General features: G+C 45.5%; 1 protein-coding gene and 1 long non-coding RNA gene across 4 annotated transcripts in view; one reads left to right on the top strand and one right to left on the bottom strand.

Annotated features, from left to right (window-relative positions):
* The window catches only part of LOC115029730, a 24,256-nt gene extending 18,663 nt beyond the window's left edge, over positions 1–5,593 (bottom strand). Inside the window, exon 1 of the long non-coding RNA XR_003835283.1 lies at positions 4,900–5,593. This is a non-coding gene — a long non-coding RNA (uncharacterized LOC115029730). The remainder of the gene's footprint in view (positions 1–4,899) is intronic.
* A 133-nt stretch (positions 5,594–5,726) lies between these two features.
* Mpc1 (mitochondrial pyruvate carrier 1) lies at positions 5,727–19,035 on the top strand. Of its 3 annotated transcripts, XM_029471254.1 has the most exons (6): positions 6,469–6,589; positions 10,145–10,298; positions 14,674–14,677; positions 17,904–18,000; positions 18,195–18,327; positions 18,510–19,035. In XM_029471254.1, exons 1-6 carry the CDS (start codon positions 6,484–6,486, stop codon positions 18,532–18,534), a joined length of 519 nt encoding a protein of 172 aa, XP_029327114.1. In that variant the 5' UTR covers positions 6,469–6,483; the 3' UTR covers positions 18,535–19,035. The 3 variants fall into 3 exon arrangements, with proteins under 3 accessions (XP_029327113.1, XP_021005385.1, XP_029327114.1); XM_029471253.1 differs by lacking the exons at positions 6,469–6,589; positions 10,145–10,298 and adding an exon at positions 5,727–5,910 and having other exon boundaries at positions 14,674–14,752; XM_021149726.2 differs by lacking the exons at positions 6,469–6,589; positions 10,145–10,298 and adding an exon at positions 5,730–5,910.
* Positions 19,036–27,717: the final 8,682 nt, after the last annotated feature.

The raw sequence follows: 27,717 nt of genomic DNA, 5'->3' as shown, positions 1-27,717 counted from the left end.
ACTGTGAACATCCACTCCTGTGTTTGCTAGGCCCCGGCATCGTCTCACAAGAGACAGCTATATTTGGGTCCTTTCAGCAAAATCTTGCTAGTGTATGGAATTAAGTGTTCTAATGGGCTAAGCAGATGGTTTGTAGCAGAGATAGAAGAGCTGAAGAAAGCAGAAGCAAAGAGGACACAGGTCATTTCACAGTTACGTTCCTTTTGAAGCATGAACACAGGACATAGCAATGACAAAGGCCCTAAGGACTATCCTAGCACGATGCAAAGTTCACTTTCTGAGACAGGATCTATTATGTAACCCTGACTGGTCCAAAGTTATATAGCCCAGACTGACCTCAGTTTTAGAGCTCTGTCTGATTCTGCACTCCCAGTACTGGGATGCACCATGATACCTGGATAAAAACATTTTTAATGACATGGGAAAATGTTTTCAGGCTCTGACACAAAGAGCTGATGAGTGCTTGAGGTGACAGACTAGCCAGGTGTCCTGATCTCGTCATTAAACAGCAGATACATATACTGAGAGTCTGAGGTTGGGTTGCAGCGTATGACAGAGTATACATTTAGCGTGCACAGGGTCCTGGGTTCAAGCCCAGCAGCTGCCAGTCCTATGAGAGAAGTTTAGTTTTACTTAAGAAGCCATGACATTTGGTTACAGCCATGTTCTGAGTTATCATGATGGGGAAAAAGTATGAATGATGCTGGTGAGCACACAGGAGCTCTTCACATCACCAGTGACAGAGGCCCAGCTCGGGTTACTTAGTAGGTAGGGTGCTTGCTAGGCATAGGCAAACTTCCTGGGTTTATTCTGCAGCACTGCATAACTAGGTGTGGTGGGGCATGGCTGTGGGTCAGTATTTAGGAGATAAAGACAGCAGACTCAGAAACCCAAGGTCGTCCTAGCTTACATAGCTGGATGTCAGCCTGAGACCCTGTCTCAACAACACTACTACTAACCAAGGACCTTTGCTTCCTAGGCGATCCCATCACACCATGGGGCAGGTGTTATCATAGGTTTGGAATATTGTATGTTCATGTCCTTTCACAGGTTGGAGAAAACACATGTGGTTCTATCGACACCTGTCAACAACATTCATTCTCAAATGTGTCTTCTGTCCTTAATGTCACTAACGTTTGTCTTCTATTCTTTAATGCAATCCTACACACGGATCAAGAAGGTCCCAGAGGTCCATGTGTAGAGAGCTTGGACCCCAACTTTCTGCTAGGGGGTTAGTAGAATCTTTAAGGGGTGAGACCCAGTTAGAAGGAAGTTAGGTCAGTGCCAGGGTTTTAGAATTGCTTCCCTGGGGAAGACATAAACTAGCTCTACTTCTCCGTATAAGACCACAAAGACAATACACGTATAATCCCACTGGAGTCCAACCTGGGGAACCAATGAGTTTGTTGGGCTTAGAGAGCATGGGTGAGTGTGGGAGACCCAAAAACAGTGTCAGTGGATGATGGCTTCCTCACGGAGGCATAGATGGGGCCCTCCTTCACTTACCTTTCTCCAGCCTGTGTAGTCTAACCCCGCCCCCGCCCCACACCCTGAGGCCTGGAGAACAGGTTCAGTTAAGGCAGAATGGTGAACAAATGGCTGCAAGGTACAGGAAGGAGTAGTTGAAGTTGCCGGTGAGGCTCCAGCGACCCTCTTTACCCCATCCTCCCCATCAGCCAGCAGGCCCACTAGTGATGCTGTCGTGCAAGCAGACACAGCTGTGATAAAACAGCAGGACAGGTTGTAAAGGAACTCAAACAGGAGCTGATGAGGTTTGGTCTTTTGCTATGTATTGTAATACTAAATACTGGCCTCTAAGGCCCGGTTACCCACAAGGAGAGAGAATTCCCTTAAAGACCCAAGTGACCTTGGCCTCTAAGTTATCCCTGATTGGTGAATAAAGATGCCTACACCATAGAGCTGGGCAGAATTGAGATAGGCAAGGGCTTGGAGTTCCTGAGTTTGGGTCTGAGGAGAAACATGACGGGGAGAGAGGGAAGACACCATGAGTGAGGTGAGTCATAAAGAAGGGTTGGCCAATTGCAGTTAAGAGCAGCCCAGATGAAACATGGTATAATTCCAGGATATTAATGGGGAAATAAATTCTAATAGCTTAGAGAGTCAATATCTGCGCAGCTCTAGTGCTGATTAATGCTTATTATAATAATAAAAGTAGTGTGGAATTGTTGCAGGAACGGAATGACCAAAGGCGGGGTAGAAGTCCCTGACTGAGATTAAATAATTTCTACAAGGAGCCTGGAGGCAGGAGCTGATGCAGAGGCCCTGGATGGGGTGCTGCTTGCTGGTTTGCTCAGCATGGCTTGCTCAGCCTGGTTTCTTACAAAACCCAGGACAACAAGCCTAGGGATGGCGCCACCCACAATGGTCCACCATCAATAACCACTTAAGAAAATGCCCTGCAGGTGTGCCTACAGCCCAACCTTAAGAAGCCATTTTCTTCGTTGATGTTCCCTTCTCAGACTTCAGCTTGTGTCAAGATGACATAAAGCGATCTTGCACACTCTGACTCCCAGCCATTTGGTTTTGTGTGAGCTTACAGCACTAGGCATGAATTCCCCCCGAGACACAACCTTAACACCAGTCAGAAAGTTGGTTGCACCATGAAACTTCATGCCACTATTGCCTGCCCTATCTTGCCTGGCACTTTCATAGTGTAGCATGCAGGGTCCACAGCTGAGTAGAACTTTGGACCACAACTCTCCCCAGCAGTCTTCAGACACCTTCCAGCACTCTAAACGCTAGTCAGCAGACAGGGAACACTTCTAGTTCAGTTCCAGCTTTATGTCTCCAAGTAAGTCTTACAACCAAAGTACATGGCATCTTCAGAAACTGGGCATTAGTATCTGACTTTGGCAAGTGTGGAGAGCCGTGCCGCGAGCAATCGCCATTATAAGGTGGTGCCGGCCTCCGCTGTGCCTAACTATTAAACAAGCCTTGTATGCAGGTGCGAGAGTAAACTCACGCCTAGTCACTGCCTATCTCGGGGCGTAGTAATGGGGTGATGGGAGAGCAACAAATCAGGAGCTGACACGCCACATCAGGTGCTGAAATGCCATGGCTGAGGGCTATATAAGCAACGCCATTTTCCGGGGTCGGGGTCTTCCCTCCTGAAGAAGCAATAAAGCTTTTTCCTGCAGAAGAATCCGGTTGTCCGAGTGTGTTCTTGCCGGCGAGAACGATAGCTTGGGACAGGCAAGCAACCAGCAGCAGTGGCAATAGCCTTTCTCAGTTTTGGAATATCTAGGACCTCCTAGGGTCAATAGCCCACATGGCTCTGGGAACATCTCTTTCCACCCACAATTGGTACCTTCACTCATGCTTTAACCAGGGTATTGACACATGTAGGCACAGGCTACTGCAGAACTTTCTTTTGGTCGCAGTGGGTATCATTACGCAGACATAAAGCTTCCTAGACTTTCCCCACTGTGTCTGACCCAGTGTGAACTGACTTCCATCCTTGCACCTTAGTCTCTCAAATGTTTCTAGATCTAGAAACCACTCAGAAGCATTAGTCTATCCATATAATGAAACATTGATTGATCGATTGATTGATTGACTGATATGAAGCTCTAGCTGTCCTAGAACACTCTAGGTAGACCAGGCTGACCTCAAGCTCAGAGATCTGCTTCCTGAGTTCTGGGATTAGAGGGGTTGACCTCCATGCCTAGATTACAGTGAAACATCCTTTTAACAGAGGATGTCACAAGTTCCAGGCCAGCCAGGGCTACACAGTAAAAACAAAAATTACTTTCCTCCATCTCATGTCCCTTCCGTTACACTTAGGGGTAGCCACTGTCAGTGTTGTCCCAATATCTTTGCACACAAAGACATCCCTGAGCACAAATGAGTAGCATACTTTATACAATAGTCCACACATTTTTTTCCTGCAAATAAATACTATAATCACTTAGCACTAGGACATAAATAACTTGCTTTCTTGCCTACTCGCTATCTAAACCAAACTGGCCTCAGAACTCATAAGAGGTTTACCTGTCTCTGCCTCCCACCTGTTAGGATAAAAGTGTACACTACCAGGCCTGGTTTATTACTAATTTGTAGTTTTTTATGACAGGATGTCATGTAGCCCAGGCCAGCCTTGAATGGGTCCTCTTTTCTCTCTCACCTGCTAAGTTACACACTATGACACACGCTGGAACGCCTTGAGGATTGTTTCCATATTAAAATAAGCTCCACAAACTAGCCTTTCCAGGGACAGCTCTAGAAAGGGAATTGCTGGCCAAAGGGAATGTCCATTATAATACTTATACATTCCCTTGAGTGCTTGGTTTAACTTCCTTTATCCATTTCTGCCAGTGCATTCCAGACTTCATATTCCCCAGTGGCATTCTAAATTACTCAATTTTCCTTGATTTGAGGTATAATCCCCAAATTGTGCTTTTGTTGTTGTTGTTGCTGTTTGTGTGTGTGTTTGTTTTTTGCCTGGCCTTGTTTTTTGTGTTTCGTTTTTTAAATTTTGTTTGAGACAGGGTTTATCTGAGTAGCCAGGGCTAAAGAACTAGTTATATAGACACGGCTGGCCTTGAACTCAAATCCTCCTGCCTCTGTCTCTGCCTCTTCCTTGCTGGGATCAAAGTCATTTGCCACCAAGGCCAGCTTCAGGTTCGGTTTTGGTAAGGAAGAGAGTCCCCTCTACTCTAAGAAGGTTGTTAGAATAAACCGGCAAAAGTTAAATCTGAGAAAAGCTGCACATATTTACTATACGTAGAAGGGGAAACCCACAGAAGATTACCATTCGTTTAATAACTTTCGCCCCAAGCCCTACCCCAAGGACTCAGTGGTGACCTTGAACTTCCCACCACCCCGCCTGGTTTACGGCAGTGCTGGAGATGGAACACAGCCAGGGCTTCCGGAGCAAACCTGGCAAGAGCGCTGCAGTCCGGGCCCTGCAGACCCTTCCCTATAAGGGGATGGTCCTCTTCAGCCTCCTTTTGGTAAACAAAGACTGACACTGGCACGAACTCAGGGGACCGGCCTTAGCGTCCCTTAGCGCGGTGTGGCCTACTGGGGTGTGGCTGCGAGCGGCCTGAAGGCAGTTGTGTTCTTCACGCGATCCGGTTTACAGCGGAGGGGATTCTGTCACCTTTCCTCTCCTCAGTAGTGGTAGTGGTGACAGGAAATGTAGCCAGGCCCTTCTCATTACCTCCGGCTCAACGGTCTCTGCATTCTGGCCCCCCGCCATGTCTGGGGCGTGGCCCTGAGCCTTTGCGGGTGTACAGGCTAAAGCTGCAGTATGCACGCTCCGGGGACTTACGTAACCTGTGCTTTTCACACGTGGGCAGCCACACTTCTGGAGACTGAGGCTCTTAGCTATTTATAACTGCCTCCCTCCTCTGCACTCGGTGACTCCATCCCAAGCCGGTCGCCGCCGGTTTGCAGGATCTCACCGTCTCTGTGCAGCCGCCCGCGGGGCAAAGGGACAAGCGAGGGGTGACAGGAGCCCGACCTGCCCACCACACCCCGCTGAGACCCCGGAAGCCTGCCCAGGACCCCCAGGCAGAGGAGTGTCACCCTCGCAGCCCCTGGCAACCGCCAGCCGTCCTGGCCGCCGGGCCCTTTTACGACGGCAGCCCCGCGGAGCGCACCGCCCCGAGGGCAGGCGGGGGGTGTGTCGACCGCGGCAGCCAATCCCGGACGCGCTCTGCGGTCTAGCGCGTTCTCATTGGTGGAGCGCCGAGCGGTCGTAAGGCTTCTCCGAGTGTCGTGAGGCGGGCGCTGGGGTGAGAGCGCCGAGGGCCTCAGCCGAGTCGACAGCGGTGTCATCTGTCTAGGTAGCGGCTTCACCGCCAACTGCACGGCCATGGCTGGAGCGCTGGTGCGCAAAGCGGCGGACTATGTCCGGAGCAAGGACTTCCGGGACTATCTCATGAGGTGAGCGTCATGGTAGGCCGTGGGGGAGCGGCCCGCTGCGGGGAAAACCCTGCGGCGCCGTGCCGAGGTGGGAGAGCGGCGCACGGGTGGAACGCGCTCCTACCGGTGCCCGAGGGGACGGCGCTCCCGAGGGTACAGCAAGTGACCGAGGGGATGGCGCTCCTACCTGTGACTAGGAGGGCGAAAGGGACAGCGCTCACACCCGTGCCCGAAGGGACAGCAGGACTCAGTGGACGCAGCTCCCACCCGTGACCTAAGGGACCGCAGGTTACTGAGGGTACAGCGCTCTTGGTTAAGGCGACCTAGGGAATGGCAGGTGACAGGGAACAGCTCCAGCCCCGCGAACTGAAAGACATGGTGCGACTGGGGATTCCCGCCCCAACCTGTGCCGGAGGGGACGCCTCTCCCACCCATGCCCGAGGGGACAGCGCTCCCGGGCAGGACGACCTAGGGAATGGCTGGTGACGGGGAACAGAGCTCCAGTCCTTGACTGAAAGACGCGGTGTGACTGCAGGGACGCCGCTTCGGCTCGTGACCGACCGGGCGAACACCGCTCCTGGGCAGGCAGGCAGGATGCCCTTGCGTGGGTTGACGTGGGGACACTGGGTGCTACCATCCCCCTCCTCGTCTCCCGGCCCGGGACTTGGCGGGAGCGGTGCTGGAATGTGCCGGGATCCGGGTAATGGGAGCTAGAATTTGCAGCACAGAGGTCGTTTTGTTGTTGTTGTTTTGTTTTGTTTTTCCGTTTGACGGTGCTTGGGGGAGGGGGACCGGACGGTCATGTGTCGCAGCCACGCAGTGCGTCTGAGAAGAGGCATTTACTTGCAAGGTGTGTGTCCCGAGGGCTTGACATTGAGAGGTTGAAAAAGCACTTTCCAGAATTCATTTTCAGTTATAATTTCCTGGTGCCTGATTCTATTTTAAGGATCTCACAAAATTTAGAAACCGATTACAATATTTCCAAGCATAGTTTTATTTTCTGGTGATTTTAAAGTTAGATAGTGGAGGGCTGCTTTTTTTCAGTAGTCAATACCAAGCCTGCCAGTGGTGGCATACGCCTTTAATCCCAGCACCAGGGAGACAAGCTGGAGGATCTCTTGAGTTCAAGGCCAGCCAGTCTACTGTAGTTAATAGTAAATACTTAGTGCCTTGAGTTTCTACAACTGTCTTACTCATCAGTCTTCACCATCTTGATTACTGTCTTTTCCTTTGCGAGTTGCTTCTGTTTCCCTGAGACCTGCCTTCATGCTTGGGCTCAATTAGTTGAACACCTTCAACCCCCAGAGCACCATGCTGCTGCACTTGGTTTTTGATAAGACTTTCGGATCAAGAACTTTCTAGATTTCTAGGTCTGTTTTCTTAATAGTCCCCCCCCCCGTTTTTTTTTGTTTAATATTGAGTCTCAAACTCAGGTCCTGTGCCTTAAAAGGCCTACAAAGTTATACCCTCAGCCCTCAACTCTTTTTTTTTTTTTAATTTTATGTATTTGATGTGAACCTGAGTATATGTACCTTTTTTTAAATTTTATGTATTTGATGTGAACCTGAGTATATGTACCTATGGAGGTCAGATCAGGCATCCTGGAACAAGCATGCAGACAGTTGAGAGCCCTCATGTAGGTCTGGCAATGAAAACCAGGTCTTTTGTAAGAACAGTAGCGCCATTACTTGCTGAGCCACCTCTCCAAACCCCCCCCCCCTTTCTTTTTCAAGACAGGGTTTCTCTGTGTAGCCCTGGCTTTCCTGGAACTCACACTTTGTAGACCAGGCTGGCCTCGAACTCAGAAATTCTCCTGCCTCTGACTCCCAAGTTGCTGGGGCTAAAGGCGTGCGCCACCACTGCCTGACTCCAACCACTTTCTTAGTTTTACTTTTGGGTGTTTTGTTTTAAAGATTTATTTTTCTTATGTATATGAGTACAATGAAGCTGTCTTCAGACACACTAGAAGAGGGCATCGGATCCCATTACAGATGGTTGTAAAGCACCATGTGGTTGCTGGGAATTGAACTCAGAACCTTTGGCAGAGCAGTCAGTGCTCTTAACCACTGAACCATCGCTCCAGCCCTGTTTTGTTTTTGAGACAGGATCTCTACATATCTCTGCGTGTCTTGGAACTTACTAGACCAGGCTGGGCTTGAATTCACAAAGATCTTCCTGCCTCTGCCTCTGCCTCCTGAGTGCTGGGATTAAAGGTGTACACCACCACATCTGGCTTTTCAAAGTCTTCTTTAAAAAAACTATTTCCTGTTGGGCGGTGGTGGCACACGCCTTTAATCCCAGCACTTGGGAGGCAGAGGCAGGCGGATTTCTGAGTTCAAGGCCAGCCTGGTCTACAAAGTGAGTTCCAGGACAGCCAGGGCTATACAGAGAAACCCTGTCTTGAAAAACCAAAAACAAAACAAAAAAAACCAAACCTATTTCCTTATGTACCTTACCGACAGAAAGTTTATATTTAGAGCAGAGGTAACTGACTGTACGTACACACACACACACACACACACACACACACACACACACACACATATTCTCCTTTCTCTGTCTGTCTGTCTGTCTCTCTCTCTCTCTCTCTCTCTCTCTCTCTAAAAGGAGTGCTTCCTAAACATGGAATATTAGAGTTGGGGGTAACCTAGCACTTTTCCTGCCACATGACCAATTAGATGATATTTAGACCAATTAGAAAACCTGAGGTCTTTTCAACGCTCAACTTGTTCAAGGCCAAAACGGAGTTGTTGGCTTAGGACTGATGTGCAGAAGAATGAAGCACAGAATGGTTTGAAAGACTTGCAGGGTTGGGTACTTCTGGAGTACCTTTTGGGGAGGTAGAGACTGGGTGGGGATGAGACAAATTCTCATTGTGTGGCCACAGTGGGCCTGGAATTTGCTCTACAGATCAAGATGACCTTGAACTCACAGAGAGCACCCAAGTGCTGGGTATAGTGTGTGCTGCCACACCCAGCCTGGGCTCATCCGGCATTAGGAAATAAAATAAGCTTAGGAAATCCCTTAAGCCAGCTAATCACTAATGTGATTTAATTGAGACACAAGCTTCTTCCATGGTTGTTGTCCTTTATCATTCTACGTCATCAAACTTCTAACTGAACAATAGAATCAGCTCTTGATTAAGTTAGTAGTGTTTACTGTGGTTCTCAGTGTGGAATGAATAGTAATGGGCAGTTGGTGACTTGTTACAAGATAGATGGACTCAAAGGGAATGTGTAGAGATATTCCCTAGCACTATTTTTTTCACATCATATAAGATCTGACTAATTCAGTTTTAAAAAAAGATAGCCATACATACTAGAAGAAAGCAGCAAAACTTAAAGATGATATGTCTATGTTAACAATCCAAAAGGACCGAAGATTTTATGCAACAAATGATATTAGTAAGGTCCTGGGTCAATTGCTTTCCTCCATACTTTCAACTAGTAAATGCAATTTGAAATTAAAATACAGTGCCATTTACATTATCACATTCAAAGGCTGGAGTCTGATGAATCCAGGGCCTTGCGCATGTTACACATGCATTCTACCACTAAGCTACATACCTGTCCCTAAATGAAATAGATGTAGATAAAAATCTAGCAAAATGGTATGTAAGAGCTATCTTAAAAAAACAAAAAACAAAAAAACCTGTAAAAGATATTAAAGGTACCAAATGGAGAGGAGCTACTCTATGTCCAGGAATAGAAAGACTGTATTTTCAAGATGACCATTCTTCCTAGCTTAACTTAGAGAATCAGTGCAGTACCAGTCAAAATGCCAGCAAAATTTAATTTGCAGCTATCAGTAAATGGATTCTGGGCTTAATATAGAATTTGATGCCCAGCAACACAAACACAAAAAAAGATAAGAGTAAATTGATAAGATAGACATATGGAGAGTAGAAGACTCGATATATTCAGTACAGCATTGTGGAAGAACAAGGTTGGAAGGCTGACAGTATCCAGTTTTGCAGTTTACTGTAAAGCTACAGTAATGAAGCCTGTGCTCCTAGCACTGGAGTAGACAAACAGATCAGTGGTACAGAACAGACGGGTCATAAGTAAACACACATAAGTGCTGTCAACTGAACATCGGCCAAGGATAACCGTCAACAATGGCATTGAGCGACTGGCCATCCACGTTAAACAAAACATTTAGGCATAGCCTATGTCTTTAACAAAAATTTACTCAATTTACATTTATAGATTAAAACATGAAGTGCAAACTATAGAATATGGGAGAAAATCTCAAGTATCTGGGTTTTGCAGTGACTTTTTAGATAGAATGCCAAAGGCATCATCCATGAATGAAAGAACGGGTGGAGCAGCCTTCATTAGACTCAAATGTTCAGCTGGACGTGTGGCTCATGCCTGTAAATGCCATACTCAGGATGCTGAGAACCCCAGGTGAGCCTGGGCTACACGAGGAGACTTTGTCTCAGAAGACAATTTTTATTTTTTATTTTTTTTATTTATTTATTTTTTTTTTTTTTTTTGGTTTTTCGAGACAGGGTTTCTCTGTATAGCCCTGGCTGTCCTGGAACTCACTTTGTAGACCAGGCTGGCCTCGAACTCAGAAATCCGCCTGCCTCTGCCTCCCGAGTGCTGGGATTAAAGGCGTGCGCCACCACGCCCGGCAGAAGACAATTTTTAAAAATCCCCTATGTGAAATAGAAAATAGAAGCCACAGAACTAAAAACGTATTTGAAAAAGATGACTAATAAAAGACTGTTAGATATGGAGTTCCTAAGACAACTAAATTGAAATGGGCTAAATGTTTTAACAGATACCACATAATTGCAGATATCCTGCAATTAAAAGCAGTTTTTACCTTATCTTATGAGAAGCTAGAGGAGGGAACTGATGGAGAAAATATCTCAAAAGAGGGGATTGGCCTGGACCCCTGTAACTGCAACACTGGGGCAGTGGAGACAGGCAGATTTCTGGGGTTTGCTGGCCAGTGTGCCTAGTCTACTTTGCAATCTCCATGCCAATGCAAACAAACAAACAAACAAACAAACAGAGACCAAGATGGGAGGAGAGCACCTCAGGAATGACAGTTGAGGTTGTCTTCTGTCTTGCACATATGTGCACATAAATATGCACACACAGTTTTGCATGCATCCTCTTTGCTGTCTTAAACCTGAGGTCAGATTCCTGCCCAGCTCTGCAAGTAAACATGTTAATTATTCAGGGAGTGTCAGTCTAAAACTGGTAATACTGAGCCGATTTATCCTAAAGTGACCTGATCTTTCTTCTTCCCCTGTGAAGTTTGAGGACACCAAGATCAGGATAACTAAGATATTTTCAAAAATCCAGGAACTTCAAAAATGAGACTTGTCAACAGCTCACCCAATGGTGGAACTGAGGCTGCCCCTCAAGTGAGAGAAATTACTTCATGGCCAGAGCTAAACATCACCACCACCACCACCCCCATGCCACAGTTATTTTCCACAGCAAGACCACATAGAACCAGACCAGAGAAAATGATCAACCAGAACACAACTGAACACCTGTGATTGCTATGCATACACCTTGTCCCTGCCTTTATTCCTTTGCCAATAGAACCTTCAAGCTCTTAGAATGCTAGGCCCCCTGTTCCTCCTGTTCAGCCATATGGAATAAAGTGCTTCATGCTACATCTTTGGTCGGACTTTTGGAGCTGTAAGTTACTGGTTGATACAGGAGGGCTCAGGCCACTGTGGGCAGTGCCACTCCTGGGCACATGGTCCTAGGTTGTGTAAGAAATGAGCAAGCCATGGAGGGCAGCCAGTAACCAGTGTTCCTGTGGTTCTGCTTCAGTTTCTGCCTCCAGGTTCCTGTCAGAGGTTTGCTCTGACTTCCCTTCATGCTGGATTGTAGGCCATAATATGGAATAAACTCCTCTCCAAGTTGTTTCTGGCTATGCTCTTTGTCATAGCAACAGAAAACAAACTAGGGTGGATTCCAGTTGGGTGACATTCTGGCAAAGGCAAAATTACAGAGGCAGGAAAGGGCTTAGGAGTCGGGCAAAAGAAGGAAGAAAAGGCAGAGGGCAGAAGAACGACTGATGACCTTGTCTGATAGAGCGTCCAAATCCAGAGAACAATTTCTCATCAATGGCAGTTGGAGTTCACTGTGTCAACTCAAGAAAGCAATGCAGTTTTTTTTTTCATATTCCAGTGAAGGAAAGCAGATAATCAAATAAAGGGAAAATCAAACATATTTTCCACTTGATTTTCATTACTGCTGTAAGTTGTATAGTTAGGAAGAAACTAGCCATGCTTGCCACTATACCACAAATGTCAAGTTGTAATCTGTATGTTACTTATAAATTTATCCTTGTTTGGAGCATGCACTGTTACATAATGGCAGGAAGCACAAATATGTTTTTTATATAGATAAAACACAAAGCATATATAAGCCGGGCGTGGTGTCGCACGCCTTTAATCCTAGCACTTGGGAGGCAGAGACAGGTGGATTTCTGAGTTTGAGGTCAGCCTTGTCTACAAAGTGAGTTCCAGGACAGCCAGGACTACACAAAGAAATCCTGTCTCTTACAGAGACAAAGTTTGGAGCTGTGATGAAAGGATGGACCATCTAGAGACTGCCGTATCCAGGGATCCATCCCATAATCAGCTTCCAAACGCTGACACCATTGCATACACTAGCAAGATTTTGCTGAAAGGACCCANATATAGCTGTCTCTTGTGANACTATGCNGGGGCCTAGCAAACACAGGAGTGGATGCTCACAGTCAGCTATTGGATGTATCACAGGGCTCCCAATGGAGAAGCTAGAGAAAGTACCCAAGGAGCTAAAGGGATCTGCAACCCTATTGTTGGAACAACATGATGTACTAACCAGAACCCCGGAGCTCTTGTCTCTAGCTGCATATGTATCGAAAGATGGCCTAGTCGGCCATCACTGGAAAGAGAGGCCCATTGGACTTGCAAACTTTATATGCCCCAATATAGGGGAATGCCAGGGCCAAAAGAATGGGAATGGGTGGGTAGGGAAGTGGGGGGCGGTATGGGGGACTCTTGGGATAGCATTGGAAATGTAATTGAGGAAAATATGTAATAAAAAATATTAAAAAAAAAAAAAAAGAAATCCTGTCTCGAAAAACCACCAAAAAACAAAAACAAAAACCAAACCCACAAAGTAAATGTGCCTAAAGCATGGAACATTAGCCTATACTCTTTAAATTGTTTTGTTATATATGGACCTGAAAGAGTGTATACTAAATGTGCGGGTGCCTGTAGAGTCCAGAAGAATATTAGATTACCTGGAACTAGAACTACAGAGAGTTAGTTATGAGCTGCCCAAACAAACTCTGCTTTCTAGAAGAATAGCTGAGCCATCTCTCTAGCCCTCACTTTTCAGATTTTGTTTTGTTTTGTTTATGTGTATAGTTGTGAGCCTTCATAAGTAGATCTTTGTACCACCTGCACGCAGGTGCCCACATGAGACCACAAGAAGGCATAGGATCCTTTGGAACTGGAGTTATAGATAGTTGTAAGCCTGCATCTCGATACTGGGAACTGAACCTAGGTCCTCTGTAAAAGCAGTAGATGTTCCTAACTAAGTGACCTCTCCTTTAGCCCTACAAAACTTTTGTTTTCATTTTTTTTTAAGGCAGGTGGTGGTGGCGCATACCTTTAATCCCAGCACTCAGGAGGCAGAGGCAGGCAAATCTCTGAGTTGGAGGCCAGCCTGGTCTATAGTGCAAGTTCTAGAACAGCCAGAGTTACAAAGAGAAACCTGGTCTCTCAGAAAATAAAATAAAATAAATGGGTTTTGTGTTTATTTTTTAAAGATAGGAAAATTCAACATTCAGGAAATATCACTATTGCTTCATGCATCCACTGATTGATTTAATAATTACTTTGCACACCAGGTGCCATTTTAGGTATTTCAGTTGTAAGAAAAATAGACCTTTGATGAGACTAACTTTATGTGACAGTGAACGTTCATTCCTGTTAAAGTTCAGCAGTGTCTCCAAGGCTGTGCTGACACACTGGCCTGCACGTGAACGGTGGCAAGTCCAAACTGAGATGTTCATTAAGTGTGAACCACACTAGCTTCAAATAATGAGTACAAAAGTATGTAAATAACTAATTGGTAATTTTAGCAATGACATGTTCATATTAAAGTGTTGCTTACATACTAGGATAACTTTAAGAATTTGTATCCCTCACACACATTCTCACTCCAGGTCTCACTATATAGTTAAAGTCTCAAACTTGCTTTGTATCCTTAAATAATCTCTAACTGACAATCCTCCTGCTGGAACCTCCCGAGTGCTAAAATTATAGATGTGCATCCTGAACTCTGCTCTTTACTTAAGATGACTTGCAGAAAAATTAATTACATATTTATCCCAAGTGTTTATTCACTTTGTATTTTTTAGGCAGCTCAGATCTAAAGATGAAGCATATTTTCATAGGATAAGTTGATTTCACCTGTTATTACATATGATTCCCTTATAAAACTGTAGTGTGAGGAGGTTCATGTGTCATAGCACACTTGAGAAGGTCAGAGAGCAACGTGGGATTCAGTTCTCTTCTTGGAATATGTGGGTCTCGGGAATCAAAGGCAGCTTGTTAGGCTTGGTGTGGGCACCCTTACCCACTGGGCCATCTGGTTTATCCTCAGACAGAAACAAACTGTGACTACAACAACTTAAATGCATGTGAGTTTGAAATGAACCAGAACCATTTGAAAGTATCTGATTCTTTTTCTTTTTGTTTTATTCCCTCCATGTCTCCTCTGTCTGAACCTTGGTGACTCCACAAAATAGTACGGTAAGAAAATTGTAGCCACTCTGGGCACTGTGGACTCTGCTTTCATAGAGTTAGAGATGACTCCCACGGTAGATGGTAAGCTGTAGGTGAAGCACATCTCCGGGCCCTGCCCCTGTGGACCACACTCTCCTGTGTTTAGAAAGGAGCCTGCACTCCTTCCTTAACAATAGTCACCTCAGAACGTGGCAGCCAGGCGGAGAGAGAGGAGCAGACTGAGTGGTTCTTCTGGCAGGGAACTTGTCCCATGCTGGCAGGGAACTTGTCCCATGCTGGCAGGGAACTTGTCCCATGGCTTTCCAAATAGAGAGAGAGACCTCATACCATGCTGCTTGCTTCTGTTTCAACTCTTTATACCTACAATGAAAATGCCAAAGTAAAAACATTTTTTCATGTAATTGATAAATACTAATCACAAAAAACCCTTATTTTTCTATAAATTGATTCAATCTCTGACAGTCTAGACCAGAAACATTTTAGATTAGGGAAGAGAGAATTAAAATTTGTACCATATAGAAAATATGCATTACAGGGCTGGAGAGATAGCTCAGAGGGTAAGAGCACTGGCTGCTCTTCCAGGGGTTCCAAGTTCAGTTCCCAGCAACCACATGGTTGCCTTACAACTAGGATCCGATGGATACCCTCTTCTGGCATGCAGTTGTACATGCAGATAGAGTACTCATGCATGAAATAAATCTGATAAAGGAAAGAAAGAAAGAAAGAAAGAAAGAAAGAAAGAAAGAAAGAAAGAAAGAAAGAAAGAAAGGAAGGAAGGAAGGAAGGAAGGAAGGAAGGAAGGAAGGAAGGAAGGAAGAAAGAAAGGATGCATTATAAGCTTTCTTTTTTGAAATAGTTTCTGCCTCATGTGTGTTTGTTGATAACAGACTGACTATGTAGACCAGGTTGATTTATTATTTATCTGTTTGTTTATCCAGTCAGTCATTTGAGACAGGGTTGGTCTTGACTGGTCTGGACCTCTAACTGACATCCCCCCTCCACTTGCCTCTACCTCCCAAAGCCACAACTAAGTGTGCATGGCCATACCTGGCTCATTATCTTGAATTCACCATCTTTCTGCTGTAGGTGCCAGAGTGCTTGGATTTAGAGGCACATACCATCACACCTAGCACCCTTTGTGTTTTTATGGAGTGTGTTTAAATGTAGCTCCATGATAAAAGTTCTCTGTGTGTTTCTTAGCTTTCAGAATTCCAACTAAATAATCATGTAATTGAAAACTTATTATTTTTAAATTTGCCATCATTTAAGTAGAAACCCTTCAGGCTTCCAGGTGGCTTGAGAGCTATGCCATTGTCTGCCCTTCCTTTGGCATAAGTCAGGTTATACCTGGTGGTGGGTAGTCAGGGCTGCTAAGCCCCCTTAGAGCACCTCCACAGGTTTTGTTACAGACTTCACCATCTGTGCATGGTAAAGTGGACATCAAGACCAGCATACAGTGCGGAGTTGTGGAAAGACTAACAGCAGAGATAGAAATAGACCAGTGGAGAAAGGAAGGAGGGAAGTTGGGCAGAGCTTGCTGTGCATGAACCTCAGAACTTACGTTTAATTTAAGCATGCTAGATTACCTTTCAGCATAGCTTCATATCACACTAAATGTAGCCCTAAATTAATTTTCTTGTATTGCCCTTTTTCCTACTTCCTGCAGGATTATTAAGACTGTAAATGTACTTCACAGTCTGTATCCATCATAATCTATGGCAGCAGGGAGGCCAGTGAAGGACAGTCTATTTAGTGTGTTCAAAGTCTATGCAAACAATTTTAATTCTGTTGAAAAAACCCACTGGTTTAATACATTTTCCCTCCGAAATGAAAATAAATTAGACATTGCTATTAAATGGCTTAATTTTGTTTACTTTAGATGTGGATAGTTTTAGAACAGATAATTATCTACTTTTTAAAAAAAATATTTACTTCAAAAGTATTTTCAAACAGTCTTAATTTCTTAGTGTGTGGGACCCTGGCTGCAGATTTCCAAGTTCATGTATAGGCTAAAATATAATTCTTTACTTGGACTGTAGAGATGGCTCAGCACTTAAAAACAAGTGTTATTCTTGCATAGGACCTGAGTTTGGTTCCCAGTGTCCATGGTGTGTAGCCCACAACCACTTATAACTAGTTTCCAGGGTGTCTGATGCCCTCTTCTGAACTCCGGGGCACATGTGCTTAGCTCTATAGATACTCCCTCCCCCCTCCCCACAAATACATATGCACAAAATTTTTAAAACATCTTTCAAGTCAAGCATGGTGGTGTGTGTCTTTAATCCCAGCAGGAGCAGGGAGATCTCTGTGAGTTGGCGCTAGCCCAGTCTACATAGTTAAGTTCTAGACTATCCAGTGCTACATAATGAGACCATGTCTCAAATAATAAAATCAAGCCACATCATGTTGGTGTAGCATGCCTTTGATCCCAACACTTCAGAGGCCAAGGCAGGTGGATTTCTGAGTTTGCGACCAGTCTGGTTTATAGACTGAGTTGCAGAACAGCTAGGGCTACACAGAGAAACCCTGGCTCTTGAAAAAGAAAACAACAACAATAAAAAAATTAATCAATCTTTAAAAGTGTATCCTTTAAAAATATATATTATTTCCTTAGACAAAGTGTCGAGGACTGTGAGATGACTCAGTGTTTAGAGCACTGTTTGCTCTTCCCGTGGTGCTGAGTTCATTTCCCAGCAACTACATGGTGGCTCACAACCATCTATAATGGGATCTGATGCCCTCTTCTGGCATGCAGGCATGTATTCAGGTAGAGCATTCATATGTATAAAATAAATAAATAAAATCTTAATTAAAAAAAGGAAAGAAAAAGGTGTCCAATTTTAGCTCTGCATTTTACTAATAATAATGAAAATTTGGGGAAAAGCATTTTGATAGATAGAAACATTATAGACAGTTATAACAAGGTTAGAATTATGTAAGAATAGATGATGTAAGAAGTTGGTATCATTTTTCAACTCTCTAAGTGGGTAAATGAGAGACTGCTGATTTATAATGTGGAAAATAGTAAGGAGCTTGAATAAACAGCTGATCCTTCTTAGCTCTGGGCTCACCCTAAAAGAACTGGCTCACAGGGAAATGTGAGCAACCGTGACCTGTAAGACATGAGGGTGAGGATTTCTTTCACACGTCTGTGTTATTTAAAGTGGTGGGATGCAGATGTTTCTGGTTTCTGTCTAACTTCCCCACCCTTCTTCCCCTCTCCTTACTGCAGCACTTCTGGGGCCCAGTTGCCAACTGGGGTCTCCCCATTGCTGCTATCAATGACATGAAGAAATCTCCAGAGATTATCAGTGGACGGATGACTTTCGGTAAGAACACGTTAAGGAACGGGGGGCATTGCACATGGCAGCTCCTGCATACAACTCAGCCCTGTTAAGGCTGCTAAGGGGTGCAGAGGTGGGGAAGGAAGGTTCTTCTTCACTGTGGCATTGGATGTATTGACTGTTGTTTCCTTTGGCCTGTAGTCTAGAGAGTCATGTTGTTTGTTTTGATGGTTTTTCAGCCCTCTGTTGCTATTCTCTGACATTCATGAGATTTGCCTACAAGGTACAACCTCGGAACTGGCTTTTGTTTGCATGCCATGTAACAAACGAAGTAGCTCAGCTCATTCAGGGAGGACGACTTATCAACTACGAGTAAGCACATTTTAATGTATTGTTTTGAGGAATTGGTGAAAAAACTCAATTTAAAAAAAAAAAACATATTGTACCACTGTTACAAAACCATGTTAAGAAACTTGTCTTCTAAAGCTATGCAGAGCCTCTGAGACTGGCGGTAGACTTTGTTTCTCACTGAAATTGTCTCCAATTATTTCCAGGATGAGTAAGCGGCCATCTGCGTAGCGGTACAAGAACCAGCTCTTGAAAGAGACAGTGCTCCAGCCACTGCTGCAGCCACAGATCATGTCAGCATGAATAGTCATGCTGAGGGGAAAACACAGAATGCTATCTTTAATGACCATGCCAACATTATTGAATAGCCGAGAGTCCCTAAACCAACTCTCTGCTGCCTTATCAATGCTAAACTTTATTTGTCTTCATCAAGAGTAGTTCAAAATATGCAACTAATTTAATAATTTTGAATGATGGTTTTATCTATAGCAATCTGTAGTAATATGTATATTATCTATTGGGATTTGTGTAATAAAAAATCTAAGGGAACAAAATTTTATAACTACAAGCACTTAAGTACTCAAAATTCTTGACTTTTTCTTTAATGACAATAGCAAACCCTCAGTTGGTCACATGTCTACACATAATTTCCAGTGATAACAAGTATCAGTGTTTTCCATATGTAACTCAGATCTGTAACTTAATGGCAATAAATGGTTTAAATATTTGCTATTTGAGTGTGACTATATATCTTGCTGTGTTGGTTAGGAAACTGCAGAAGCAAATGTCTGAAAGGATCGTTTCAGGAGAAAACAGGACTCCTAGAATCTGCTCCTGTGACCTGAGACGTGGAGGGGCTGTTTCTTTGCAGAGTACTCCAGACCGGGCTGTCACATGCTCTTGCTGAGTCCCTCTTCTCTCTTAGAGCCTCTCAGCTCTGAAGCAAGTAAACTTTTTGGGTGGTGGTGGTGGGAGCAGTGGTGGGGTGGGGCTCTCCCTGCCAAACTGCATCTGCAGCCACAGCCCAGACAGCCCCACTGGGAGTGGTTGCTAGTCCACGGCTCTCATGGAGTCCTAGCACGGACACCAACGACACGAGCCAGCACTGAGAGCCATGGGTACCTCATTCAGCGTAACGATTTCCTCTGCTGTTTATAAGGTGCAGTTACAGGAAACTAATGTTGCTTTCTTAGGCTTCTTCACAAAATTCATGGATTTGCATCTTGTTCTTTCAAGCTTTGGGGAAAGTTCTGACTTAATAGTCTTGAACACTGAGGAAAGAGCCCAAGGTTGTTCACACTTCCATCAGGAAGACTGGGCAGCTACTCATGGAGAGGGGTCCAGCTGAAAATACAGAACTAGACAGGCACCGCAGCAGCAGGGCATATGAGAACCGGAAGGGTCCTTCAGCACAAGTCAGTAGCTTCTCACAGAACAGTTCTTCATGAAACCCAGATGAAGAAATAAAGATTTCTTTGCCAGTGAGAAGCTAAGCACATAAAGACACTTACTGTCAAGTCTGGAGACCTTTGCTTCCACATACCCACAGGCGAAGAGAACTGATTCCTGCCAATTTTGTTCTCTACATCCGAACTCAAGCCATAGTGTGTATGAGCGTGCATAGCCATACTCCTTAATCCTGGGAATTTCTAAGCTTTGTCTTGGAGACCCGTGGAGGGCAGTATCACACATTGGATTGATTTCTAGTTTGTTGATCAGAGGATATGTCTCAAGGCTTAGAATCTAGATCCAACCTTTTCAGGAGAGCTTATGGCTTCAGCCCTGTGGCTACTGTCTTTGCCCAGGACAGCTGCCTTTGCCCCAGGCTGGCTGCCCTATCAGCCCCTCCTGGCTCCCTTTTGTTCCACCCAGCTTAGCTCCGGGATCAGCTGCCACCCGCCCCAACTCAGCCTCTCTCTCTACCCACCTCTGCTCGGGGGTGGGATGAGGTTGGGTGGGGATCTTGCCACCAACTCCCACCAGAGACCCTTGAATCTGCAGATAAAAGACACACAGACAGCTCTGTTACTTGACTAACTGGACACAACTGCTGGGCGCAAATTTCTCCTGCCTGGAAAAATTTCTCCCTTACCAATTATTTCCACCTCTCTTTCTGCCCTAAATTTAGTGGCTTGTTGCAATTAGCCTCTGCCAAACATCTTTGGCCAACCGCATATAGCGGAGGCTGCAGGTCCTAGCTCTCCCTGCGGCCTTACATGATTGCAGCATTCTCTTTCTTCCAAAGCATGGCAGAAAAGCCCCTTCTTCCCTTCCCTGTATCCCCTTTTTCCTCTTGGGACCAGGAAGTCCCACCTATACCTTCCACCCAGCAATTGGCTCCCATCCTTCTTTATTGACAAGTCGAAAATCAGTTAGGGAACCAGACTTAGTATCAGAACCTCCCCTTACAGAATGGCTGTGGAATACATTGCAAACTGAGCTGGGCTGACTGACAGCCCGGCCGAATGTCCAACAGTGTATAAACAAACTTAAAATCATGTTGCTTTATTCCATCTCTAAAATTAAGGGCAACAAATATTTTTCATTTCCAATAACAAAATAAAAGTTGTGACTCACTTCTAAAAGGATACTGATTCCAGTTGACAAAACTCAAGTGCCATGTCGGTCTCACCTCCACTGGCGGTTTTCTTGTTGTGAGTTCTGGGGCAGAGGTGACAGTTGTGAAACCATCCTGTACAACTGAGAATCTCCTGCCCACACAGTGGGAGTCTTGCCCCATGGGTGGTTGGAGGGACATGGCACGGGCTGCCTGCTGGAGGGAACTGGAGGGAAATCAATGGCCTTCTTGTTTCATAATTCTCTGACCTCAGCTGGCTCTTTGTTCACACTCCTCAGGGCTGCTTCTGCCCCTTGTCACACTGTACTCAGGCTAGTTGTCATTCATAAGCTCAAGTTGAACACAGTAACTTTCCTGTGTGACTGTCTCTACCTGAGATGTCTTAGGTCTTGTCTAGATCACTGTGTGGAATTTACAGAGAGTAATGACCGTGTGAACACAAGCCAGCATAAGAACCTGGGGACATTGACACTACATGGGATTACTAAAGACATTTGAAAGCCTCACTACAAGTCCCATGCATAGAAGACACACACACCATGACTGTAGCATCTTAGGTGAGGGCCAAGGAGCTACAACAGGCTTGACACACTAGAGGTCTATGGAGAGGAGCCATCAAGGTTAGAAATCAGACCTGGCTTTACCCTAAGAGCTGTTGGAAGAGCAGACTCCCTGCCTGTCTTCTTGGGGCGCCTGTAACAATAATGGATTAGCTGTCCCCTGACCCTTTCATAATGAAACTTAGACCATTCACAGTCACCTCACCTCAGACAGTTTAGCCAACATTCCATGGCCTACAGGCACCAGACCTCACTGGTCTCCTGGCAGGACTGGTCATCCCCCAGTGCTCTGAGAGGGTCACCCATCGGACACATGACAGCTTTCAGCCACTGCTGAAAATTCTTCCCTAAACCACCAGTTCCATTAGGGCAGTGGTTTTCAACCTGTGGGTCGAGACCCATTTGGGGCCACATCCTGCATATCAAATAATTTAGATTGCAATTCATAACAGTAGCAGAAGTCCTTGCGTTTCCTGGCTGGCTTGAATTTAACAAGAATCTGTCCTTCCAGGCAATCCTGGGGCACAGAACATCTCTCCAGGCTAGGCATGGCGCCTGGGACTCTCTGTTCCCAGTCATTACATGGATTCTTGTACATCAGGCCCTGAGCAGACTTACAAGGCCATGGACAAAAGTAGCAGTGGAGATGGAGAGAGGAAGGAAGAGGAGAAAGGAGAGAGAAGAACGGAGGTAGGGACAGATGCGTTGACTTGTCTGGCTTAGTAACTGGGAACATGTGTGCTTGCGCACACGTGCCTGCCTCTGAATAGCTTCATCTGTATACGGCTTTCCTTTTGGGGACTTGCGCACACATCATCACCTATTCTTCCAACATCCACAGCCTCGATTTTTTTCAAAACTTTTGGGTTCTCAGCATTGAACCGAGGACTTTGCTCAGGCTAGAAGGGGCTCTACCATTGATTAATTAAGTATTTTGAGCTTGCCATGAAACATATCAGTAAAGCTTGTAGCTATCCTGGCAAAATTGTGCCACCTTGTGGCATCACAAAATTTGAACTTCGAGGTGACCAACAATAGATCATTGTATACTCTGATAGTTGTGGTACAGAACAAAAATCTTCAACAATAGTTTCCTTCTAGAATGTCCTTCCTGCCTACATGACAGCCTGGGACAAAATCCTCACCTTTGTCAATCTCAACTCTTAGAGTAAGATAAGAGTTCAAGTAGACTAGAGCAAAGAGGGAGGAACAGAGGATGTCATTCTTGCTTTCAGCCAGCTCTGACCATGATTAACAAGTGGCCTCGTGTTCTTAATGCTTAAAGTGGGTGGGGCAGTGCACTCCTTGTCTCTTGTCTCCATTAGTGTTTTCAATGAGACTTGTGGGGAGTATGAAGGAGGCATGTGTATTTTGTCCTCCAGACAGCTCCCACCCACATCCATGAAGAAAAGGGTCTGTCTACAAAAGGCTGGTTAATCTGAGGGTCTTCTGCTTAGGGTTCTAGCCCACTGAACAATTTTGAGAAAGTCATTAGCAAAGCCCTTGGGCCTTTAGCTTGTTCAGAGGGATAATGTGAGATGCAATATAATTTCAGTGAACTTTTGGGATTAGAGTCCTTTGCTTGTTTGTTCACACACCAAAAAAAAAAAATATATATATATATATATATATATAATTTGTAGGACACCTACATCACATGACTATGCTGACTGTAGGAAGATGCGAAGAGAAAATGAAGGGAAGGACACCATCTAAAGGTCGGCTTAGGAAATGCGTAGCACAGTACAGGATCACTGGGCTGGCAGTCCAGAAAACTGCTCAGAGCCCTTGATTCATCCAAGTATACAATTGCCATAAACCATCTCATGTTAAGAGAAATGTGACATTTCTCTTTTCTTTTTTTTAAAATTTAGTTAGTTAGTTTTAATTAATTAGGTGTTTTCTTCATTTACATTTCAAATGTTATCCCAAAAGTCCCCCATACCCTCCCCCCCAACCCCCACTCCCCTACCCACCCACTCCCACTTCTTGGCCCCTGGCGTTCCCCCGTATTGAGGCATATAAAGTTTACAAGACCAAGGGGTCTCTCTTCCCAATGATGGCCAACTAGGCCATCTTCTGCTACATATGCAGCTAGAGACACGAGCTCCGGGGGTACTTGGTTAGTTCATATTGTTGTTCCACCTATAGGGTTGCAGATCCCTTTAGCTCCTTGGGTACTTTCTCTAACTCCTCCATTAGGGGCCTTGTGATCCATCCAATAGCTGACTGTGAGCATCCACTTCTGTGTTTGCCACGCCCCGGCATAGCCTCACAAGAGACAGCTATATCAGGGTCCTTTCAACAAAATCTTGCTAGTGTATGCAATGGTGTCTGCGTTTGGGAGGCACATCATGGATCCCCGAGTGTGGCAGTCTCTAGATGGTCCATCCTTTCGTCTCAGCTCTAAACTTTGTCTCTGTAACTCCTTCCATGGGTGTTTTGTTCCCAATTCTAAGAAGGGACAAAGTGTTCACTTTTTTTTTTTTCAAGACAGGGTTTCTCTGTGTAGCCCTGGCTGTCCTGGAACTCACTTTGTAGACCAGGCTGGCCTTGAACTCAGAAATCCACCTGCCTCTGCCTCCCAAGTGCTGGATTAAAGGCGTGTGCCACCACCACCCAGCGGATGGTTTTCTTTCAACTTTAAGTTGTGTGTGTGTGTGCGTGTGCGTGTGCGATTGTGTGCGTGTGGGCCACACATACCATTGTGGATGTGGATGTTGTTTCCATCTTATGTGAGAAGTGTCTCTTAGTGTTCACCACCACCTAAGTCATGCTAGTTATCCTGTGAGCTTCCAAAGAGTCTCCTGCCTCTCCTCCCATCTTGTGCCTTGGCTTTATGTAGTTGTCATAGCTTTTCTGCCTGTGCTTTGACAATGAGTGCTAAATGAGAGAGCAGCAAGAGCCCCGAAAGGAAAGATTTTCTCAGTGGTGGAGGAGGCTTGGGGAGAGGAGAGGACACTCAGCAAGGCACAGACATGTCTGAACCGACATGGCAACCATGTCCTTTTTCTTCCTTTTTTTTTTTTTTATAGTATAGAATAAAGTTTATTTTAGGCATGGGGAGGGGAGTTAAGAGAGTAGTAGAGGAAGAGAAAGACAGAGAGAAGGAGAGAGTAGAGAAGTGGAGACCGGCCATGACCACGTGGAGAGAGGGAGAAGGGAACCATGTCTTTTTTTTTTCTTGTTCAAGCACCCTTCTGGGACTACCTCTTGAATAAAAAGAGGTTTTAGTCCCCCTTCTAGCTTTCTGTGAGTACCCTGGAACTCCAGCTGGGATCCTGAGTCCCTTGTTGAGACAGTGGGTTAGCAGGACCTGGGGCTGCATTTGAGCCAGGCTCAGGGCTAGCTGGTGGTGGATGCAGAAGCAGGCTTGCTTTTGTTCATTTTTCATCAGATCTTTAAAGTCAGTACATGCCTGAAGAGCAACGACAGCTTTCTTTCCCCTCTAAGTTCAACCCTGAACACACAAGTATATGTTAATCAATTAATTTCTGAAAGACAAGACCTGTTACTCTTTTTGTTGTTTGTTTGAGTCTGGGTGTAGTGAGAATTTATTTAGTCCCAGGTATGGGATGTGGGACTGCTTCAGTGTGTCCACGGACACTAACTATGATTGTCTTGTGCACTAGGAGGAACAATTTTTGCCATTTGCAGATAGTTTACATTTTGAATTCCAGGGACTCCTCAGAGGATATAAATGGTAGAGCCCTGAGGGGCTAGGGGCAAGCTCAAAAGCAGCTGCTGCTCCCCCTGTTCCTGCTGTTGTTGCTGTTTGTCAAAGGGCCATGAGCAAAGAGTGTGGGCAAGTAGACTGTGCCACCAGACAGAATTACTGTTATGGCTGAAACAGGTTCAAAAATCCTGGTAAATCTCATAGTTGAGAAAGGCAGGCATTGGAACCAGCTCCTGGCCAGGCTCTACCTATCCTGGAACATGTAACCAGGACACCACTGAGAGGACCATGACAACCAATCATGTAGCATAAAAACCTATCGTTCTCCGTGCTAATGAGGGATCTAGATAAGCCCCAAGTGTTTAGGCAATGAATGAGCTTCTCTTCCTGTGCATCCCTGCCCACAAAAGGTATTTAATCTCTGGTTCACCTGGAATAAGATATACATTCATATCCCCCATAAAAATAAAGCTGTTTGGACAAGCAAGGACCATCTCCTTCATCAAGGATTGTCTGGGGGCAGGGCGGGAACAGTTCCTTGTATAGAACTGCACCTGAATCTCCCAGAGAAGGCCTTCTCTCTTTCAGCCCCTCAGTATTCCTGACACTCACTCAGAACCAAGCTGGATACTGCCCCACCTGGACTCAGTCACCCATTTTTTGCCTGGCAACTAGGGCAAGGGCAGACCCTCGGACCACCATTCTCACCTCCTCCAGGTCCCCAGTGGTGTCTGGGTACACAGGAGATTGAGAATCCAGCATCCTTCCCAGCCCCTGCTGTCCCCTCCCCTGGGAAACACAGGCTGGGACCCCCTATCTTGGACTGCATTCTACCTTCCCCGAGCAGCATGCCAGCAGCTAGGCAGACATGCAGCCCTACAGAAGAGAAGTTGGAGATATCCTGATGATGAAGATTGGACCTGCCCTAAGGAACTCAGTGCCCCAATCAGCAGGAAGTAGTCTAAAGAGATCTATATCCTTTGCCCTCTAACCTTCTTTCTCTCCTACCTAGTGTTGGGGGGTTAGGAGAGATTAAGATGGAACAAGGTTTAGAAGGTAATAGATAATAGAACTCAATAAGATAGCTAAAGAAATAACTATGCTAACACCCAGATCTCAGGCTGGCCTTGAATTCACTACATTCTAGGCCAAGGGATGATGTTAAACTCCAAATCCTCCTGCCTCCACACCCTGAGTCCTGGGATTATAAGCACATGGCACTGTGCTTGGGTTTATGCAGTGCTAGAGGTTGAACCCAGGGCCTAGTGCATGCTAGGCAAACGCTCTATCAACTGAGCTACACACCCACCGGATTCTGTCGTTCTTAATTAGGTCAAATTCAGCTACCCTGACACAAACGGACAGTTGTCATTTCCTTGGGAATCTATAGCTGTAGAGGCTACAGGAGGGCATTTTAATAAATCTTTGTAATGTTGGTCACATTGCCATGAACTGATGATTACATGTCAGGACCTGGGGAATTAATTTCACTTTTGCTTTTTAAGCAAGTCACATCCAAAACTTGATAGTTGGCTTAACAGTTTAAAGTATCAATTAGTGAAGATTACTTTGTTTTCAAGGACTTGCAAATGAGCCTCATGCAGGGCTCAACTGGACAGTCACTGAGGGGCATCAGCCACAAGACACTGCATGACTCTGATTGCTGCCAGAAAGGAAAAGGAAGCACTTTGTCATTAAGGCACAGAGTGCTTCCTGCTTGCTTTTCAGAGACAGGGTTTGGGGAAGGCATTTTCTCTTATGGCGAGGTTTGAAGTATGAAAACAGATCTCCCAGGAAACTAAAGGCCACCAGTGTGCCCGGAAATTACCATGGTTCTTTTTTTGGGTTGCTGTGCAAAGTATGAGACCTGGATATTTTCTATAAGAGCTGATCGCTGTTCTTCAACAGGTCTTCTGCTCAGAAAATGGGACAGGAAGCTCAGCCTAAGGCAGTCAATGCCACACACTGCAAACTGCAGGGCTTTTGTCAGCAGTGATTGTCTGCAGGTAGCTTTGCCCCAGCAGGCCAGCATCACATTCCTCCCGCTCCCCTCTCACCCTTGTTCTCATTGTGTGACAGAACACCAAAGGCTCCTTTCTGCACCCACAGCCTCTTGGGAGTTCTTCATTTCCAGGCCTCTTGCCAGCTCGGCCTTTCAAGTCTCTATCACACTGTCAGCGTGTGGACGCTACATGCAATGGCAAACCCCATGACTCATTCTGACACAAGCGCTGCTCTTCCCTCTGTAACCTCATCACCACACCACCTCCACAGCGCCCAAATGTCCATTCCTTCCTACAGAATCTGCTTGCTTCTGCCCTCTGCAGGCCACTCCCACTAGCACCTCTGACAGGTCACAGTACGTCCATTTCTGGGCCCAGTACCTACCTTCCTTGCCTGAGCCCATATAAGTTTCCCAGAGTGCAAATCTGCTTCTACCCTAAGCTCAAAGCTCAGTGGTCCCTGTGGCTCTTGTTGAGCACATGGCCCTGAAACAGGTCTCAATGGCTCCCTCTGCAGCCTGTCTCTTCCCTTCTCTCTCTCTCTCTCTCTCTCTCTCTCTCTCTCTCTCTCTCTCTCTCTCTCTCTCTCTCTCTCTC

The sequence above is a fragment of the Mus caroli genome, chromosome 17, assembly GCF_900094665.2.
Source record: "Mus caroli chromosome 17, CAROLI_EIJ_v1.1, whole genome shotgun sequence".
Classification (NCBI taxonomy): domain Eukaryota; kingdom Metazoa; phylum Chordata; class Mammalia; order Rodentia; family Muridae; genus Mus; species Mus caroli.
The sequence above is the reverse complement of the archived record's forward strand: the minus strand, read 5'-3'. Positions and strand labels throughout refer to the sequence as shown.